Source organism: Carcharodon carcharias, chromosome 1 (assembly GCF_017639515.1).
Source record: "Carcharodon carcharias isolate sCarCar2 chromosome 1, sCarCar2.pri, whole genome shotgun sequence".
NCBI classification, from domain to species: Eukaryota; Metazoa; Chordata; class Chondrichthyes; order Lamniformes; family Lamnidae; genus Carcharodon; species Carcharodon carcharias.
In genome coordinates this window covers 123,938,182-123,960,237 of record NC_054467.1, presented here as the reverse complement: position 1 = coordinate 123,960,237, position 22,056 = coordinate 123,938,182, and the positions used below count along the sequence as shown (strand labels likewise).

At 42.9% G+C, this 22,056-nt stretch overlaps 1 protein-coding gene across 1 annotated transcript in view; it reads right to left on the bottom strand.

The window, feature by feature from the left end:
* Positions 1-22,056, bottom strand: part of LOC121275256 (sodium-dependent phosphate transport protein 2B-like) — a 68,452-nt gene that overhangs the window by 11,085 nt on the left and 35,311 nt on the right. Inside the window, exons 3-10 of the mRNA XM_041182686.1 lie at positions 10,261-10,319; positions 8,822-8,897; positions 7,577-7,718; positions 7,372-7,458; positions 7,147-7,275; positions 6,803-6,946; positions 6,547-6,658; positions 4,513-4,708 (exon numbers count right to left, since the gene is read on the bottom strand). Of these exons, the coding sequence (XP_041038620.1) occupies positions 4,513-4,708; positions 6,547-6,658; positions 6,803-6,946; positions 7,147-7,275; positions 7,372-7,458; positions 7,577-7,718; positions 8,822-8,897; positions 10,261-10,319 (945 nt within the window). The remainder of the gene's footprint in view (positions 1-4,512; positions 4,709-6,546; positions 6,659-6,802; positions 6,947-7,146; positions 7,276-7,371; positions 7,459-7,576; positions 7,719-8,821; positions 8,898-10,260; positions 10,320-22,056) is intronic.

Sequence of the window (22,056 nt, the reverse complement as noted above, 5' to 3'; positions counted from 1 at the left end):
CAATCCTTCCACCAGTGGGAACATATCTAGCTACTCTTGACCAGCCCCTCATGATTTTGAAGCCACTATCAAATCTCTTCTCAACTTTCTCGTCTCTAAGGACAGCAACCCATCTTCTTCAATTTATCTAGGTAACTGAAGTTCCTCATCCCTGGAACCATTCTTGTGAATATTTTCTGGACTCTCTCTAATGCCTTCATGTCCTTCCTAAAGTGTGGTGTCCAGAACTAGACATAACATTCCAGCTGGGGCTGAACCAGTATTTTATACAGGTTTATCAGAACCTCCTTGCTTTAGCACTCTATGTCCCTATTTAATTAAAGCCCAGGATCTTGCATACCTTATTAACTGCTCTCTTAACCTGCCTGCCACTTTCAATGGTTTGTGTACGTATATCCCAGATGCCTCTGCTCCTGCACTCCCTTTAGAATTGTACCATTTGTTTTATTTTATCTCTTCATGTTCTTCCTAACAATCACTTCACACTTCTCTGCATTAAATTTCATTTGCTACCTGTCTGCCCATCTCACAAGCTTGTCCATGTCTTTTTGAAGTTTAACATTATCCTCCTCATAGTTCACAATACTTCCAAGTTTTGTGTCATCTACAAATTTTAAAATTGTGCCCTGTAGACCCATATCCAGACTGTTAATAAATATAAAGAAAATAAAGAGTCCACACACTGATACCTAGGAAAACCCACTATAAAACTTCTTCCAGTCCAAAAGAAACTATTCACCACCGGTCTATTTGCTGCCACTTAGCCAATTTCATACCCATGCTGTTACTGTCCTTTTTATTTCATGAGCTCTAACTTTGTTGACAAAAATCACTGTCCCTTAAATGATCCCTGACTGATCTTGACCCATCTTATTCCCCAGGACCAAATCCAGCAACACCTCCTTTTTCATTGAACTGGAAACATACAGATATAGAAAATTCTCCAGAATACACTCTAGAAACTCTTGCCCCACCCTACCCCCCCCCCGCCCTTTACTCTATCCTATCATCCATTACAATCCAAATTTCCCAATTATAACTATTCTATCATTCTTGTACCTTCCTGTAGTTTCCTGGCAAATTTGTTCCTCTATACCTTTCCCGCTAGTTGGTGACCCATAGAATACATCGAGCAATGTAATGATATCTCTATTTTTTCTTAGCTTTAACCAAATCCTTGACCCATCTGTGATATCCTCTCTCTCCAGCACAGGAATATTCTCCTTAATCTTCCTTTCTTTCCTTCCCTAACTTCCTGAACACCTTGTATTCTGGAATAACTAGTACCCATTCCTGCCTTTCTTTCTAAGTTATTGCTACAACATTATGAGCGGAATTTTCTGCTTGTCGGGTGGGCGCGCATAAGAGTTGGCAGCGCCCCTGCCGACAATTAACAGGCCTATTAAGGCCATTAAAAATCTAATTAAATTAAATTTTTTGCTGTCCGTCCAACCTTACGGTTGGTGGGCAGGCAAAAAGGCCAAGTGGCCTTTGCATTTTTTGTAAAACCTCATCCACAGGTGGGATGAGGTTTCAATCTTAAAAATAACATTTTCACATGAATTTCTAATATGTCCCTGTTCATGTGACAGAGTCATTTAAGGGGACATTTTTTACCATTTTTAAATTAATTATTTTAAATTTTTTATATCTTCAGCTCCCTCAGGCAGCTCTGTGCCTCAGGGAACATTTCCTGCACGCGCATGCGCGAAGTTCCCCGCTCGCCGTCCTCCCACACCCCCACACAGGCAGCACTGAGTGCTGCAGCACATGTTTCACGCTGGGCAGGCCTTAATTGGCCTACCAGCATGAAATTGCGGTCGTGGCCCGATCACGGGTGGAGGGTGGCTTCCCAGCCGCTTCCATTTGCCCCCGCCATGCCCACCTGATGAGGGCAAAATCCTGGCCTACATTTCCATGTGGCTATCTGCACTGCAACTCACCAACCTTATTTACCTCATTCACATACATGAATAGTAACCCTAATTAGACCCCATTACATTCCCACTTACTCTGATACCATCTGATACCTATTTCCTAATTTAGTGCTGTCTTTCCCTCCCAATTCACTGTGCACTTTCGCATTCTTCTCTAATGTTACCTCCCAGTTTTCATGCCAATTTTCTTTTGATCTAAAGTTGGAAGTTAAGCAAGGATAACTTAAAAATAACGATTTAGCATGCTTGACTTTCCATATTTCACTATGGAGGCTTACATGTAAAGGGCTTACAAAGATTTTAGCTGGGAGAGTGATTAATCATGGTTAGGATGAGTGAGTTCAGTGCAGAGGGAAACATAATCAGCAAAGAGAAAGAACCAGAGATCTGGATTGAAGAAATTACAATAGACTGGAACAAGAATTTTGAAGCTTAGCTTTGTGAAATCATTGAAGCATTAGTGTGTTTACTGCACCCCTAAGTAGTATATGCTGTGTAGTCTCCTTGATGATTTGAAACAAAAGTTAGAGTCAAGCAACCCAGAAAGCAGACTGCAAAACCCTATAGGTATAAATTGTTTGCTAATGTTGAAATAGTTTTAACCCCACAAGGAATTGTCTGCTTTATTCTAGAAGCATCCATTTTGCCTGTAATTAGTATATAATTTAATTCATTCAGCTAAATCCAAAAAGAGAGTCTCTCTTCCTCCCCAAATATACAATAAAATTTTTCACAAAACCACCTTTTTATATAACTCACTGTATTCACACAAGAAACATTTGTCCTGCTCATTTGAGTTATTAATTTTATGAACAGAGCAATGTTTAGAAAAACAAAGTTTTCTTTAAGGTTTTTTTAATGATTTCACGATTCACTCCAAAACCTCTAATGAGAAGCGTGATATCAAACAGAACTTAGATATTAATCACATAGAAGTATATAAAAAAGAATCAGTTTAACATCTCATCCAAAAGACTGTTACTTTACAGTGCTCCTTCAGCTCTGCACTGCAACCTCAGCCTACCTTATGGCCAGGATTTTCCTGTCGGTGAGCAGGGGGGACTTGCTTGCTCGCCGACGTGTAAAATGACGCGCGGTGACATCGGACGGAACTTCTGACGTCCCCATTTAAATTTTCAGGTAGGCGGGGGCTCTGCAAAATCAGCTGTGCGTCCGCCGACCTGTCAATGGCCAATTGAGGTCATTGACAAACTCATTAAAGTAATTAATGGACCTGCCCGTCCAACCTTAAGGTTGGCGGGCAGGCCAGGAGCCCTGGCAGGCATTAGAAAAAGCATGAAGCATCCATGGGCGGGATGAGGTTTCATGTGGGTTTCAAAAAATTTAATTAAAGTTTTTTTAAAAGTTGTGGACATGTCCCAAATCATGTGACAGTATCACATGAGGGGACATGTCAGGGAATTTTTTATTCCATTTCTAATATTTTTTACAGTAGGTCCGAGTGCGAAAGAGCGCACTCTCGGGTTTAGGGAATCCCCCCGCCCGCACAAGGAGTTCGTAGCGCTTCCGTGCTGATGTCACGCTGGGCGGGCCTTAATTCACCCACATAAAATGGCTGCGCGCCTGCACTTCAAATTCCCCCCCAACGGGGGGAAAATCCTGGTCTATGTGTTCAGGTTTCAAGAATGGGCTTTAACGCGTGACCTTCTGACTCAGAAGAAGAATGCTATCCCTGACATGTATAGTGATTAAAATTATCTTCATTTGATATAAGATATAATAAATTTGCTTCCAAGTTTTACTTAGACTCACTGATATAGCAATATGCTTAATTAGGTTCAATTGCACAATAATATAAACAATTTTTTACAGCTGTTTACTTACTGGGAGTTATAGGAGCTCAATGCAAAATGAATCAATTTAATAATGTCATCTTCTAAATCACATGAAGGTGATTTTCTTCATCAAAGTGTTTCAGAAACAGTTTCTGGGTGCTACGGAAGATAAAAGAGGCTGAGGCCTGATAAATCACCTCTTTGTCCCTTCTCCACTGTCAGGGAATTTCCAGGCCTTTCCTCTGAGAGCGGACCTGGGCCTGAAATAAGCACAGGACAAGGGTTGTGAAGGAAATGAGATGGGAGGACAATCCTGGCTTCTCCATCTCCAGTTCTATCCATGGGACCTGAAAAAGATACTGGAGGGATTTGCACTGGGACTGCCTCAGTCTCATAGTGTCTGGGAGAAGCCTGGAGAAGAATGATACATCAGGCTAGATAATCTTTAACCTTTTCCCAACAGGATCTTTGGGCCTTGAGGCTTCCTAGCTATGGTTCTCTAGCAGCAACAAGAATGTTGCTCAAGATTGGTGGCCAGGATAATAGCTGCAGAAATGAGAGCCTACAGATGCCCTCCTGAATTCGCTCAATGTTCCACTGCAAAGTGTAATCCAGGGAGATTGAGAGCTTGATGGGCACTGGATACTTTGGGCACACAACATCAGTCTAGCATCCAGCATAGAAGAAGGGAAGGAGAAAAGAAACCTGCCCTATTATTTGGGTGGGTTGGGTTAATGGTTCAATAATGATTCTATTATCACTATGTTGTAATGACTTACCCGTATAATAAGTTTTGTGAAGGGATCAGTAATGACTTTAAGCATATCTGGAGCATCTTCACCACTCTTGATATCAAATGATTTCACAATAACGCCGGTGAGATAGTATAGATAGCCAGAGGCTGCTTCAATTGGTAGCAGGATGATCACCGAGAGCCAATTAAAGAAATCGTGCACAGTTGCACCTGCAAAGGCTCTAGAAAGAAAAGAAACATTGTTATCACATTCATAATCGTAACTATACATGCGAGCAGGATTTCCAAACTATAGCTTTTTGGGCACACACTACCAGTAAACCCTGACAATCCAGCCAACAATTTTAAGTAAATTGGTGTTAATAGCATTTAAAATTCTTACTTACTAGTTTATCCTGTTTGAATTGTATTCAAAAATCAATTGAATAGAGCTTTGGAAAAGGCAATTTTAGGCACTACTTCCTCATTGGTTAATAAATTAAAAATTGTCACACTATTTATCTGTTTGTGGCTGCAGTTTGGGATATATGGGAATATTAATTTAAATGTTATAGGATGAATTTTCTCTCCTCTCTGCCTGGGGGAAATCTGAGTTTACAGACATATAGGAGAGGGATTATTGCTGATAATGTACATTGTGTAGAGGAAAGAGATGGACTTTCAAATACAATTTTGAAATTATCCCTCTGGATTTATATTTTATAACCCTTGTTATACTGCCAACAATGTTTTCTTTTTTAACAGTGACCTGCTCACTAAAACCCCAAAGTCTGACCACAGGTCCCTGAAGGTGGCAGGATAGGTGGGTAAGGTGGTAAAGAAAGCATATGGAATGCTTTCATTTGTCGTATGAGGTATTGAATACAAAAGCAGGGACGTAATGTTGGAACTGTATAAAACACTAGTTAGGCCACAGCTAGAATTTTGTGTAAAGTTCTAGTCTCCACATTAAAGGAAGGACATAATTGCTCTGGAGAGAGTGCAGAGGAGATTTATAAGAATGTTGCCAGCTATAAGGAAAGATTAGATAGGCTAAGTTTATTTTCCTTAGAACTGAGGAGACTGAGGGGTGACCTAATTGAAGTATACAAAATTATGAGGGCCCAAGATAGGGTAGACAGTAAAGACCTGTTTTCCCTAGCTAAGGAGTCAATTACCAGGGGCATATATTTAAGGTGATTGGTAGAAGGATTCAAGGGGACATGAGGAAAAACTTTTTCACCCAGAGGGTGGTGGGCGTCTGGAACTCACTGCTTAAATTGACAGTTGAGGCTGAAATGTTCAACTCATTAAAAAGGTACCTGGATCTACAGATGAAGTGCTGTAACCTGCAAGGCTACAGACCAGGAGCTGGAAAGTAGGATTAAAAATGAGCAGCTAGTTTCTTTCTCCTCTTTTCATGGCCCAGCAGACACAATGGGCTGAATGGCCTCTTTGTGCACCGTAGCTTTTCTTTCGTTCTATGGATTATTTCCTGTTCTGATACCTCATGCACATTTTCATTTAACACATATCCAAACCAACCTTAGCTCTGTCAAATCTGAGAACCTTAAATTTCCCTACATTAAATTGCATCACCCATTTTTCTGCTCACTAATTGAACTTGTGAAGATCTTTTTGAATTTGACATTCAGCATTTGCTGTTGCTCCCAGTTTGGTTTGAGCTGTAAATTTGGACACTTTGAACACAATTACTTCATCTAAATCATTTACACAGAATGATAATGGATCGTTTTTATGGTACCACAGAAACAGTCCATGTAGCTTAAGTGATCTGTGGTGATGTTTATACTCCACCCTACTTCGTCTTATCCTCTCAGTACTACCTCCGATTCCTTTCTGGCAGCTCAGAGGTGGGACTTCCTGCCCAGATAAGAGTCGAAGCTTCACCTTAAATCAATAGCGCCTCTTTTAGCCAATTAGTTTACTATCAAATAATTTAGCTCTTACGGTCTTACCCTTCTGCCCTACAAGTCTGCTTTGCCCAGTCCCTGTAGGTTCTGGATTTTTACTGCTGGGGAAAGGAGTTGAAAGGGAGATGGGTGGCGCGTTAACGCACCTTCTGAATTCATTTCGGTCTCCGGATTGCATCAGAGCCACGATAGTGTTGGTGACGGAGGTGCCGATGTTCGTTCCCATTATCACGGGAATGGCAGAATGAACTCCCAACACTGAAAAGCAACAGCAGGCACGAAGGTAAGAGAAGAGGCGGACGGGGACAGGAAGATCTCAATCATTGCAAAGCCTCCCAGAGAGGAAGCCGAACTTCTGGAGCCGGCGGTAATCTTAGGGGGGGAGGAGCAGCGTATACTTACAGCCGGAGGACACCATGCTGACAATGATGGAAGATGAGGTGCTGGAACTTTGCACCAGAACCGTGACCAAGACTCCGATCACCAGCCCAGCCACAGGGTTGGCGAGGACCTCGTTATCTTTGAAAATTTCTCCAGCAGCTTTACCTGCAGAAGAGAGTGGAGGGAGCGGGGGGGGGGGGGGGGGGGGGGGGCATAAAAAGAAAAAAGGATGAAGTCTCATCTCATGGAGCGTTGCCTTTGACCTCCCCCAGTCTTTCAAGTACACAGAAGAGAATGGGGTTCTTCTGTGCTAGCGCCTCGTCCCATAACCAGACTCAGAAGACCCCCCACCCCAAAGATCTCACCTCCCACAAGCTGGAATGCCGAGCTCAGGATGTCCAGTGAACAAACGAACATGTAGAGGAATCCAAGTAGTAAAACGATTTTCGACGCCGCTATCAGCACACGACGGATTTTCTTCCCGGTACTCAGGTCTGCCAAGAGGGAAATGTATTATCCTTGTTAAAGTTATTTCTGGGGACACGCTCCCAGGAATAAAAGCAAGAAGGCGGGGACTGGGGAATGTGTACCTGACCACTTGATGCCAATTGCCTCGAGTTTGGGCAATGCCCAGGGATCCTCCTCCACCAGGGTGATGGTCGAATAAGCCCTGGACCCTGAAATAAGGAAACTATCAGAAAGAAAGAGAGGAGCGAGAATCAAATCAGGAGTGAAGCAGAGCAGAAACGGCAAGCCCGCAGGTAGCCAGCACACCAGAGCTTGGGCAACACTCACCGTTCACTGCTGGCTTGAAGTTATCCCCGAGTTCTTCAGTCCCAGAGCTGCTCCGTGAGCCCTCCAGCTCAGCCCCAAGAGGAGCCATGGTCAGCAAGGAGCAGTGTTCAAAGATTTGGTTAATACTGCGGATGCTGCAGATCTGAGATTGAATAACAGAAAATGCTGGGAATACCCGTCAGGTCTGGCAGCATCTGTGGAGAGAGAAAAACGTGAACTTTGTTTCTCCCTCCACAGATGCTGCCAGACCCGACGGGTTTTCCCAGCATTTTCTGTTTTCGTTTCAAATAATTCAGTTTATGTGTCAACACCAAACACTCCACAGCGGACTTTCCACTGTTAACAGGTGAGAGTTACCAAAAGAAACACTTTCCCCATCCCTTCTTCCCCATCCTCTAGTCATCTCAGAGCGGGATTGGTCCAGCTTATCAAACAGGTTCAAAACATATCAAAACATCAGTTTTGGTCTCCCAACCGCAGGAACCGGCTTAAGAAATTGTTCAGAAAGGGAAGACAAGCAATAAAGAAAGATTTTTTTCAGCCCCAGTAACAATTGGACGAATTTGATGCTGCTACTGAATTTCGCAAACTCAAAGACAAAAGTAGAGGCAAAATGAACAAAAGATAAATAACATATATAACATAAGCAAAGTTCTAAAGAATCTTAAACAAACATTGAATATTATTTGCAAGAGATAAATAAGTGATTGAATACTAATTCACTAGTTTCTACTAGTTGACTCTTCTGCTCACAGTATCCTTGCTGCTAGAAGACAAAGAATGCAGTGATATTGAGTGAAGGACACTTCCCACCCTACCTGGGTTATGTAGAACATGGCAGGGGCAAAATCTAAACTAAATGACGTTGAATCACGTGCTACACCGCAAAACCTCAATGATCTTTTGTAATATTTAACTATAGCAGAAATCTATTCAATAGAGCAACTATATTGCTTTAGAGATATAGTTACATAAGCTATGGCTAAATTCTGTCAGCATTTCAAGATAAAGTTAAGAAATATGACTTTTTGAAGAAAGTATTGATTTATTTTCAATCTCATGATTAGCCACATAGTTCGTCCTCCTGTTGGGTATATAATGTGCCCTATGTTAACTCTGTTTCAATGTTTCACTTGCAATGTCTGTGATTGGGTTCGCTGGACCAATGGTAGATTCAAGAGCTTAGAAATCTGATTGTGTCTGAGCCATTTTTGATCCATTTAGTATGACCAGCAGGAAACGCACATGCAAAAGGATCTGGATCTGCACCTGCTGCCTTATTGGATTGATTTTTCCATAGGTGTCTTTGGGCACACCAGAACTATTTAAAACAATGAACGAAATATTTAAATAAGTGTCATCAGCTTGTTGTAGGATCCTTTGGAGTTAATTGGGTTGCCTGACCACTTGACTTGTCATATGATAAATTCTCCCAGCAACTTGAGGTGCCAGCAGACAGACAGAGCCTTCTTCAGAAGTATGCAAAGGGATCAAACAGTATTTCGATGATAGTTGCTGGTTTGTCATTTCTGGCTATTGGTTAACTTTTGGGCATTTCTTGGGCTGTTATCCGACTCTGGAAATATTATTTTGACTGTTGAAAGGAAGATTTTGTGGGTGTTGTAACATTTTTTGGTTGCCTTCTAAACATTTTTATTGCAGTCACAGATGGTATGGCTGAGCCACCTTCAGGTCTAGTGGAGAAGATTGAGCAGTAGGAAGACAAAAAGAACAGGAACATCTAGGCAGGAAGAATGAGAAGGAGGGCACTGTGCAGGAGGCCACAGCAAGTCTTTAAGGAGCACTTTTTCTACATGAACTCTGCTTCACAGGGGAGTCCGACACTGAGTAATGTCATCTGCTGGATTCTCACATCATGGCAGAGACTTCTTTAGTAAACCAGAAGCCTGAAGCAATAATCCAGTAAAATATGAATTCAGATGCCATTGAAAATTAAAGTCAGTTTTAAAAAAATCTTAATATAAAGTTTGTATTCATAAGAGTGATCATGAAGCTGTTTAATTGCCATCAATGATTTACCGGGAAGGGAAACTGCTGGCCTTACCCAGTCCAGCCTATCCACACCAATGTGGATTCTTTATTGTCTCTGAAGTTGCTCAGCAAGCCACTCAGCTGGAGTAAAGCACAAAGACAACTTGGGATAAGTACCAAATGTAACAACCGCATGCCAAGAATTAATTTAAAATGTCTAAACAGGTTTCAAAATCTGATGCTGAATGTCATTCCTAATATTTTCCCTATATGATCAATTCTGTGTGAGATCTGTTTAGATATAATAATATAAAAATAGATGGTTTTATTAGCTAATTATTATATAACAGACTTTTCTAGGGAAAGAAAAGGTGAAGTCTTATTTTCACAAATGCACATCAAATTTTGACAGGTCAATATGTTTTTGAACATCAAATATTTGTAACTCTTCAGTGATATCAATTGTATTACTAATTTAATGCAGCCCTGTATCATGACAATTTTTTTTAGCACATGGAGTTCATTTTGCCCTGTTTGACTGCAATTGTCTGAGGTGGGAAATACCACAGTGCCTAGGGTAGATTTTACCCCTGTGCTAGATGAGAACTTGTGTATAATTTCCCTACATGTAGGCACAGAAGACATCTTTCCTCATTCTATAAGTTGATTACTGAATATCGAATGACACAAACCGCAAAACAAAAATTTCAAAACATTTCAATGTGTCGTCCTGTGCATTGTTTCCTTTTTCCTGAAAAAAAACATTGAAATTGAATTTACACTGTGGAATATTGGAAAACACCACAAATAAAATAGTGAGAGAGGAATTTTAGAAAAACCAATATAAGTTGGTAATAAAACAAAAACAAAAATACCTGGAAAAAGTCAGCAGGCCTGGCAGCATCTGCGGAAAGGAACACAGTTAATGTTTTGAGTGGGAATGACCCTTCAACAGAACTAACTAAAAATAAAAGAGAGGTGAAATATAAGCTGGTTTAAGGGGGGGTGGGACAAGTAGAGCTGGATAGAGCGCCAGTGATAAGTGGAGATAACCAAAAGATGTCACAGAGAAAAGGACAAAAAGGTGTTGAAGGTGGTGATATCATCTAAGGAATGTGCTAATTAAGGATAGAAAGCAGGACCAGAAAGGTACAGATAGTCCTAGTGGGGGTGGGGTGGGGTGAAGGAATCAAAAAAGGCTGAAAGGTAGAGATAAAACAATGGATGGAAATACATTTAAAAATAATGAAAGTAGGTGGGGAAAAAAAATCTATATCCTGACAGAGAGAAGAGCAATACTTCTTTAAGGTAGGCATTCGTTGAAGAGAGGGGCGGTCAATTAAACACTAAGATAAAAGCAAAAAACTGCGGATGCTGGAAATCCAAAACAAAAACAAAAATATCTGGAAAAGCTCAGCAGGTCTGGCAGCATCTGCGGAGAGGAGCACAGTTAATGTTTCGAGTCCGAATGACCCTTCAACAGAACTAATTAAAAATAGAAAGGTGAAATATAAACTGGTTAAAGGGGGCATGGCGGGTGGGACAAGTAGAGCTGCATAGAGGGCCATTGTTAGGTGGAGACAACCAAAAGATGTCACAGACAAAAGGACAAAGAGATATTGAAAGTGGTTATATTATCTAAGGAATGTGCTAATTAAGGGTAGAAAGCAGGTCAAGCAAGGTACAGATATCCCTAGTGGGGTTGGGGTGAGGTGAAGGAGTCAAAAAAGGCTACAAGGTAGAGATAAAACAATGGTTGGAAATACTTTTAAAAATAATGGAAGTAGGTGGGAAAAGTAAAATCTATATCCTGACAGAATGAAGAGCAATACTTCTTCAAGGTAGGCATTCGTTAAAGAGAAGTGGCAGTCAATTAAACACTAAGATAAAAGCAAAAGACTGCAGATGCTAGAAATCAAAAACAAAAACAAAAATACCTGGAAAAGCTCATCAGATCTGGCAGCATCTGCGGAGAGGAGCACAGTTAATGTTTTGAGTCCGAATGACCCTTCAACAGAACTAACTAAAACTAGAAGAGAGGTGAAATATAAACTGGATTAAGGCGGAGGGGGTGGGGTGGGACAAGTAGAGCTGCATAGAGGGCCATTGTTAGGTGGAGACAACCAAAAGATGTCACAGACAAAAGGACAAAGAGTTGTTGAAAGTGGTGATATTATCTATGGAATGTGCTAATTAAGGATAGAAAGCAGGACAAGCAAAATACATAATCCCTAGTGGGGTGGGGTGAGGTGAAGCAATCAAAAAAGGCTACAAGGTAGAGATAAAGCAATGGATGGAAATACATTTAAAAATAATGGAAGTAGGTTGGAAAAGAAAATTCTATATCCTGACAGAGAGAAGAGCAATACTTCTTCAAGGTAGGCATTCCTTGAAGAGATTTGCCAGTCAATTAAACACTAAGATAAAAGCAAAAATCTGCAGATGCTGGAAATCCAAAACAAAAACAAAAATACCTGGAAAAACTCAGCAGGTCTGGCAGCATCTGCGGAGAGGAGAAATGTTAACGTTTTCAGTCCGATTGACCATTCAACAGAGCTAACTAAAAATAGAAGAGAGGTGAAATATAACCTGGTTAAAGGGGGCAGGGGTGGGGTGGGACAAGTAGAGCTGCATAGAGGGCCATTGATAGGTGGAGACAACCAAAAGATGTCACAGACAAAAGGACAAAGAGTTGTTGAAAGTGATGATATTATCTAAGGAATGTGCTAATTAAGGGTAGAAAGCAGACAAACAAGTTACAGATATCCCTAGTGGAGGTGGGCTGGGGTGAAGGAATCAAAAAAGGCTAAAAGGTAGAGATAAAGCAATGGATAGAAATACATTTAAGAATAATGGAAGTAGGTGGGAAAAGAAAAATCTATATCCTGACGGAGAGAAGTGCAGTACTTCTTTAAGCTATGCATGCCTTGAAGAGAATTGGCAGTCAATTAAACACTAAGATACAAACAAAGAACTGCGGATGCTGGAAATCCAAAAGAAAAGCAAAAGTACCTGGAAACACTCAGCAGGTGTGGCAGCATCTGCGGAGAGGAGCACAGTTAACATTTTGAGTCCGAATGACCCTTCAACATAACTAACTAAATATAGTAGAGAGGTGAAATATAAACTGGTTTAAGGGGGACTGGGACAAGTAGAGCTGCATAGAGGGCCATTGTTAGGTGGAGACAACCAAAACATGTCACAGACAAAAGGACAAAGAGATATTGAAAGTGGTGATATTATCTAAGGAATGTGCTAATTAAGGTTAAAAGCAGGACATGCAAGGTACAGATATCCCTAGTGGGGTTGGGGTGAGGTGAAGCAATCAAAAAAGGCTACAAGGTAGAGATAAAACAATGGTTGGAAATACTTTTAAAAATAATGGAAGTAGGTGGGGAAAGTAAAATCTATATCCTGACAGAGTGAAGAGCAATACTTCTTCAAGGTAGGCATTCCTTAAAGAGAAGTGGCAGTCAATTAAACACTAAGGTAAAATCAAAAAACTGCAGATGCTAGAAATCCAAAACGAAAACAAAAATACCTGGAAAAGCTCAGCAGATCTGGCAGCATCTGCGGCGAGGAGCACACTTAACGCTTTAAGTCCGAATGACCCTTCAACAGAACTAACTAAAAATAGAAGAGAGGTGAAATATAAGCAGGTTTAAGGGCGGGGGGGGTGGCGGGTGTGACAAGTAGAGCTGCATAGAGGGCCATTGTTAGGTGGAGATAACCAAAAGATGTCACAGACAAAAGGACAAAGAGATATTGAAAGTGGTAATATTATCTAAGGAATGTGCTAATTAAGGGAAGAAAGCAGGTCAAGCAAGGTACAGATATCCCTAGTGGGGTTGGGGTGAGGTGAAGCAATCAAAAGAGATAAAACAATGATTGGAAATACTTTTAAAAATAATGGAAGTAGGTGGGAAAAGTAAAATCTATATCCTGACAGAGAGAAGAGCAATACTTCTTCAAGCTATGCATTCCTTGAAGAGAGTGGCAGTCAATTAAACACTAAGATACAAACAAAGAACTATGGATGCTGGAAATCCGAAAGAAAAGCAAAAGTACCTGGAACACTCAGCAGGTCGGGCAACATCTGTGGAGAGAAGCACAGTTAACATTTTGAGTCCGAATGACCCTTCAACAGAACTAACTAAATATAGTAGAGAGGTGAAATATAAGCTGGTTTAAGGTGGGGGGGGGGGGTGGGAGGTGACAAGTAGAGCTGCATAGAGGGCCATTGTTAGGTGGAGATAACCAAAACATGTCACAGACAAAAGGACAAAGAGATGTTGAAGGTGGTGATATTATCTAAGGAATGTGCTAAATAAGGTTAGAGAGCAGGACAAGCAAAGTACATATATCCCTCGTGGGGGTTGGGGTGAGATGAAGGAGTCAAAAAAGGCTAAAAGGTAGAGATAAAGCAATGGAAGGAAATACATTTAAAAATAATGGAAGTAGATGGGAAAAAAACAATTTATATCCTGACGGAGAGAAGAGCAATACTTCTTCAAGGTATGTAATCCTTGAAGAAAAGTGACAGTCAATTAAACACTAAGATGGAAACAAAGAACTGCAAATGCTGGAAATACTAAACAAAAGCAAAAGTACCTGGAAACACTGAGCAGGTCTGGCAGCATCTGCGGACAGGAGCCCTGTTAACGTTTCGAGTCCAAATGCCCCTTCAATAGAACTAAGTAATAATAGAAGTGAGGTGAAATATAAGCTGGTTTAAGAGAGGGGGTGTGGGACAAGTAGAGCAGGATAGAGCGCCAGTGATAGGTGGAGATAACCAAAAGATGTCAAAGACAAAAGGACAAAGAGGTGTTGAAGGTTGTGATATTATATAAGGAATGTGCTAATTAAGGGTAGAAAGCGGGACAAGCAAAGTACAGATAGCCCTAGTGGGGATGGGGGTGGGGTGAGGTGAAGCAATCAAAAATGTCTACAAGGTAGAGATAAAACAATGGTTGGAAATACTTTTAATAATAATGGAAGTAGGTTTGAAAAGTAAAATCTATATCCTGACAGAGTGAACAGCAATACTTCTTCAAGGTAGTCATTCCTTAAAGAGAAGTGGCAGTCAATTAAACACAAAGATAAAAGCAAAAAACTGCAGATGCTGGAAATCCAAAACAAGCACAAAAATACCTGGAAAAGCTCAGCAGGTCTGGCAGCATCTGCGGAGAGGAGCACAGTTAATGTTTCGAGTCCGAATGACCCTTCAACAGAACTAATTAAAATAGAAGAGAGGTGAAATATAAGCTGGTTTGGGGGGGGGTGGGACAGTAGAGCTGGATAGAGGGTCATTGATAGGTGGAGCTAACCAAAAATTGTCACAGACAAAAGGACAAAGAGGTGTTGAAGATGGTGATATTATCTAACGTATGTGCTAATTAAGGGTAGAAAGCATGACAAGCAAGGTACCAACAGCCCTAGTGGGCGTGGGGTGGGGTGAAGGAATCAAAAAAGGCTAAAAGGTAGAGATGAAACAATGGATGGAAATACATTTAAAAATAATGGAAGTAGGTGGGAAAAGTCCATTGTTTTATCTCTACCTTTTAGCCTTTTTTGATTGCTTCACCCCACCCCAACCCCATTATGACTATCTGTACCTTGCTTGTCCTGCTTTAGCATCCTTAATTAGCACATTCTTTAGATAATATCACCACCTTCAACATCTCTTTGTCCTTTTGTCTGTGACATATTTTGGTTATCTCCAGCTATCATTGGCCCTCTATCCTGCTCTATTTGTCACACTCCCCTTAAACGAGCTTATATTTCACCTCCCTTCTATTTTTACATAGTTCTGTTGAAGGGTCATTCGGATTCGAAACGTTAACTGTGATCCACTCCGCAGATAACGCCATACCTGCTGAGTTTTTCCAGGTATATTTGTTTTTGTTTTGGATTTCCAGCACACATAGTTTTCTACTTTTATCTTAGTGTTTAATTGACTGACACTTCTCTTCAAGGAATGCCTACCTTTTAAGAAGTATTGCTCTTCTCTCCGTGAGGATATGGATTTTTCTTTTCCTGCCTACTTCCATTATTTTTAAATGTATTTCCATCCATTGTTTAATCTCTACCTTTTAGCCTTTTTTGATTCCTTCACCCCACTCCACTCCAAATAAGGCTCTCTGTACCTTGCTTGTTCGGCTTTCTACCCTTAATTAGCACATTCCTTAGATAATATCAACACCTTCAACACCTTTTTGTCCTTTTGTCTGTGACATCTTTTGGTTAACTCCACCTATCACTGGTGCTCTATCCAGCTCTACTTGTCCCACCCCGCCCCTTAAACCAGCTTATATTTCACCTCTCTTCCATTTTGAGTTAGTTCTGTTGAAGGGTCATTTGGACTCGAAACGTTAACTGTGCTGCTCTCTGCAGATGCTGCCAGACCTGCTGAGTTTTTCCAGGTATTTTTGTTTTTTGTTTTGGATTTCCAGCATCCTCAGTTTTTTGCTTTCACGTAATTGTTACTACCCCATGATTCCAGGCTATAGGTTTTAGAAGGCTGTCATGCTCTATAAAATATCTGGATCTCTAATTTCCTGGTAGACATTTTTTTTATTCACTAAGGATAAATTATTAATTAATCATTAATCAAATGTATTATTATTAAGTCGGGTTCATGGTCTTCCTTGTCCCTCCTCTAGGACCAGGCAGCATGATTAGAGGTGACAGCAATCAGCTGAAACTTTGTAAAGTTGCATAGACTAACAATCAGTTTGAGAAGGAGGATGTGGAAATGATGGTTTGATTAACATATTGATGCCCAAAATGAACCAGTGAATCAATAAATGACAATAACAAGAAAAGCAAATTAGAAAGTAAAAACAACATGGGAGAACAGTAAAACTTCAAGGTTCCTATGTCTTAATTAGACATTCCCTGCCTTTTCTGAATGCTAATATGCAACAAAAAATAGTCCAGAAAAAATGAACTTTTTTCATAGTTTCCTTTGCAGCCATTTATTAGGATGCTGGGAGAAATTTCTAAAAAAAGTTTAAACTTTTATAAAAACAATCAGAATTTCTTTACTTCCTGATCACTTCTCTCCATTTCTTATTGTGTTTTTCTTGACCATCTTTTATTTCCTGCCATTTTTCTTTCCTTTATGTTGTGTCATTTCCTACCTGATGTATCACTACCACCATTTCTCTAATTTTCCTCAGTTTTTTTTCATTTTTGGCTTCTGGCTGTTTCTCTAAATTTGTTTCAGTTATGTTGCTTTGAGCATAAAATGAACAAACCTGAAGCAAGACATTATCTCGGAAAGATTTTATTTCCAAAGAGTTTTGGTTGTGTGTAAAAAACACTCCTTCCCACAGCTGTTTTAACCCACATAGATATAGAAGGTAATTTTTTCAAAGTTTGGAAAATGCAGCTGGAGGAATATCTGGTTAAGGTGATAAGAGGGTAAGAACAAGTAGATATGATTAAATGCCAAGGAAAATAATTTATTCATGTCACAGATTAGATACATGTTCTGAAGTTTTGTTTGAATTATCTTAGACAAAGAGAAGAAAGCAATTCCAGAACTCTTCCCCAAATGATTAAATTGCTTAGGGGAGGATCCATACTAGAGTTGATTGTACATAATCGATGAATCAATGGGTTTAATGGGCAGAGTGTTTTTTAATCATTCTATGCCTTATGTTCTTTCCCCTCCAATCTTCAGATTGATCTTCTCTCATTCATGAGTTTCCGAATTCCAAGATAAACAGCATATCCGTATCTACCAAGTGTCATTGGAGTAAACTGCCTGGTGTGGTCGCTTAGATCAGATAAAACGTTGGGGTGTAAATGATACAGAAAGGGTGCAAGGAGGGCTCTGGCATGTATTCAACCCCATCTGCACCATTTACACAGAAGGCTGAATTAAGATCAGCCTTTTGGGAAACTTAAGCTCAACTTCAACTCTGCTGCCTACATCCTATCCTGCGTCAAGTCCATTAATCTATCATCCTGTCTTTACAGACCTACGGGGAAGAATTTTCTGGCTGACATGCGGGTGGCGGAGCCCACACGTCAGTGCTTAAAATGTCGTGCGCTGACCTCGCGCGAGCGTCCCGACGTCAGCACATGGCATCGCGATACTTTGGTCGGTGGGCGCGCACAGCAGTGGGGCACACACCCACCATTAATTAAAGGCCTCGTTAATGGCCCTTAACCTGCCAATTGTTGAGGATTTTGAGGGGCCTGTGCAAACTTTGGGTCAGCGCACGTACCCAGTGGGAAGACGGGGAGGTGATTTTTAAATAAAACTCATGCACTGGCGCGATATGTGGACTCAGAGGGGTTGTTCATGTTTTCCACAAAGTTTTAATTGCAGAAAGTGTTTTAAAGTTGCCTGTGTGAATGTTAGCAGTTCACATCGATTTCCAACAGCTTTTTGTGTACTTTGAAACCAGTCTGCAGACAGTAATCTTTCCCGGGCCTGCAGCTTTCCGGAGGCCTCCATTTAGCCTGGGGGTATCGGTTCTGACATCTCCACTGGAGGCAGCTGAGAAGGAAGGGAGGGATAGAATAAGGAGGAGGCCAAGACTGGACAATCAGCCTCCAGGGAGCTGCCTTTGGGAGGCCAGGCGCAGGCACAAGGGGCGCAGGGCGAAGAGGTTGTCCAAGGTGTAAGGGGCCGCAGAAGACACCACTATCCTGCTGGCAGGGTATACAGGCAGTGAAGCACCTACCTCAATATGACTGAGGTGTAGTGCCGAAGTAGGCTCCGATTCTCAAGGGAGACAGTCACCTATATCTATGTGGGAGGACATCCCATGCCAGCGCCTCTGAAGCTCACAGTTGCCCTCCACTTCTATGCCTCTGGATCCTTCCAGGGCTCAGTGGGTGATCTTTGCGGTATCTCCCAAGTGTCCACACTTGTGTCAAGCTGGTTACAGATGCTCTGTTCAGATGGGTATTGACCTTCATACACTTCCACTGCGACCAGGCAAGCTAGACACAGCGAGCCTGAAGCTTCGCGGCCATTCCTGGCTTCCCCCGCATCCAGGGTGCAATAGACTGCAGACATGTGGCCATCAAGGCGCCAGTAGGTGAGGCCGGTGCCTTCGTCAACAGGAAGGGCTCCCACTCCATAAACACGATAGTGTGGCCACAGAATGCAGATTCTGCAAGTCTGTGCAAGGTACCCAGGCAGCTCCCACGACGCCTACATCCTCACACACTCCCAGGTGCTCCAGCTCAGCTGGATGGTTGGCTGCTGGGTGACAAGGGCTATCCCATCCAAAGTTGACTCATGACACCTCTCCGCCATCCAACAACAGAAGCTGAGCAGCGGTACAATAGGAGCCACGTCTCCACAAGAGCTGTGGTGGGAAGCACCATTGGTCTTCTCAAGATGTGATTCCATTGCCTGGACTGCTCAGGGGGGGCACTCCAATATCCCCCAGATCGCGTCTCTCTGATAGTGGTAGCATGCTGTGTCCTGCACAATCTTGCGCTGGAAAGGGGGGACGCAGCTGACAATGAAGACCTCGACGCCCTGGATGAAGCTGCACATGATGAATCCAGCAGTGGCTCAGAGGATGAGGAAGCACAGAGCGATGATGAGGGGCAGCACGGTGACCTGCTATTACATCAAGGAGGCATGGACACCCAGGACAATTTAATCCAACGAACCTTCAGCTAGCTCCCCACACATGGATCAGCAGGACCAGCATTGCCTGGCGCTTCCACACGTGGCACTTAGGTGCTACATCTTCCACCTCATCAGCTGCAACTAAGGGCTTAGTACAGAAACATCAATATCCACTCAAACCCTCATGATATTTCTGTGAAAAAGACAAATGCAGCACAAAGGAAACGCCCTCAGCCATGGTTAGAAAAGTGGACTTTATTCTGTCCAACATATAACATAAATGTCTCTCTTACAAACATAAGTATATTTTTCCCAAATCTAAGGCCAACACAAAATCACCAGTGACATACCCGTTGAGTGCCTAACGTGCCTTATACTTTCGTTTGCGGGTGCTACGTCTTTGTGCCGCCCCATCGCTTGGAATGGCTTGTGAGACAGCCTGCTGACTCTGCTGTCCTGTTGGCCTCAATGACCTTGGCAGGTGTCCTCTGGCCCATTGAGCCTGTGATGGCAACTCCCCAGTTGTCGCAGCCTCAATGGATGCAACGTTGACTAGCAGAGGGGCAGAGGAGCTGCTGCCCTAGTCCGGAGCGCCCTGAGAGGAGCTTGCAGTGACAACAGGCAGCTGCTGCGCCAATGTGAGGTCCCATTGGACCTCCCTGCTCCCCGCAGATGCATGGGCACCGAGCGCTGATGCTTGGTGCCCACAACATCTCCCATGTTGCGAATGACCACCTGTGGCCAGTACCGCTGTGAGGGCTTGAGGTCAGAGCGTAACCCAATCAGAAGATTCTCCATCCGATCGAACCCCCTTTCCATGAGAGTCATCAATCTCTCAGTGGAGGAAGCCTGAAGCTCTGCCCTGAGGTTCGTGCCCTCACGTGCACTCTGCCTGGACTTCTCCATTGCAGAGACCAACTGAAGCAGATCCTCATGCAACCCTGCCAAATGCAAAAGCGATTCCTGCCACTTGTCCTGCAGCTGCTGCATTGGTGACAACTCCGGAGGCATGTCATCAGTACCAGACTCAGCATATGCCTTGTCCCTGCCATTTCCTCCAGCGATCATGATGTGCCCTCTTCACTGTGACCCAGGACACTAGCTGAAAGTAAAGTCCCCACCGAGGTGTTTGTGTTTACCCTGGTGCCTGGCTGGCTGAAATGATGTGCCGCAAGTTGCACGTCTTGGGCCTCAGGTGTGGAGGGGGAGCTGCGGTGTCTTTGGGCGCTGCCATGTGGTGGTGATGCTGAAATTAACAAGGACAGTGCATCAGTTAGCATACAGTCAGTTAAACCTTTCATCCCTTTCCCCCCCAGCCTCATAAGTCGCTCAGCCTTCAAGACCCTAAGGAGATGAACATTGATGGGGTGGAAAAGAGTCAAGAGGAGGCCCAAACATTAGATGCACATACCGACAGGCTGGTCAGATGGCCTCAGGAGTGCCACATGGCATGTTATGTACCAATGGAGTGGGGAGAGTGCAGAGGTACCTGACCTGGATGCATGTTGGCCTGGAGAGTTGCAGGGCTGAGGAAACATTGCAAACACTTGCGACATTTACCGTGGAGCACAGGAGAATAACAGGTCACATTATTGACCTTCATACCGTTGGGAGGGGCCTAGACTGGGTGGGCAGAAGGCAACATTTCCCCTTGGCACAGGGATGAGTAACGTGGTGGCATTTATTTAAGCTGAGTGCCATGAGGTTCACAGATGACATGTGAGGACTTTTTGGACAGAGTAATGTGGGGTGCACTGGCTGAAAGGGTGGTGGAGGTCCCAAACCCCCTAAGATGCAATAAGTCTTTGGCTGTGCAGCAGCGATGCGATGGCATGTTAGGCCATGGGGATAGTGGTCACAAAAGGGATAAGGTGACTTTGGAAGGTGGTGGAGACGCGATTCCTCAAGGGGACAAGGGACCTTTATGTATGAGCCACACGTCAGAGTGTCTCAGTCTGTGAATGAGCAGTGTTGCAGTATTAACGATTGCAGCAGCCATCAGTGGTTTGGATGGTGGGCAGACAGAATGGATGGGACCGTGGACCTCAAATAACTGGCCGCTGCACCCCAGCCTCGCCGCCACCTGCTGCCCTGGCCGCCTGCCTCCTCCCCAGCTCCATGGCCTGCTCCTCAAAGGCCGTGAGGCGCTGGAGCAGGGCGTGCCCACCATCAGTCCTCTGGCGCTCCCACTGATTGTGTTTAGTCTTTGCCTGCAGAACAGAGAAGAGGATTAATTGGGCTGATCGCTCATGTATTCTGCACGCACACGCCGCACCCCAACCACAGTGGCCCATCTGAGGCCTCCAGTAGCTCCTGTCCACACTACTGGTGATCAGTCCCCAGAAGATAGTACGGCTGGTCCCAACCCCCTCCCCAAGGAGGCACAATTAGGTGCGGCGCCAAGGCTCCCCTTCCACCATCTCATCACCATCAATATGAGTGAAGTTTCGAGTCCTCATGACCCTTCGACAGAACTTGAGTTCGAGTCCAAGAAAGAGTTGAAATATAAGCTGGTTTAAGGTGTGTGTGTGGGGGGCGGAGAGATAGAGAGACAGAGAGGTGGGGGGGGAGGGTGTGGTTGTAGGGACAAATAAGCAGTGATAGAAGCAGATCATCAAAAGATGTCAACGACAATAGTACAATAGAACACATAGGTGTTAAAGTTAAAGTTGGTGATATTATCTAAACGAATGTGCTAATTAAGAATGGATGGTAGGGCACTCAAGTATAGCTCTAGTGGGGTTTTTTTTTATAATGGAAATAGGTGGGAAAAGGAAAATCTTTATAATTTATTGGAAAAAAAAGGAAGGGGGAAACAGAAAGGGGGTGGGGATGGGGGAGGGAGCTCACGACCTAAAGTTGTTGAATTCAATATTCAGTCCGG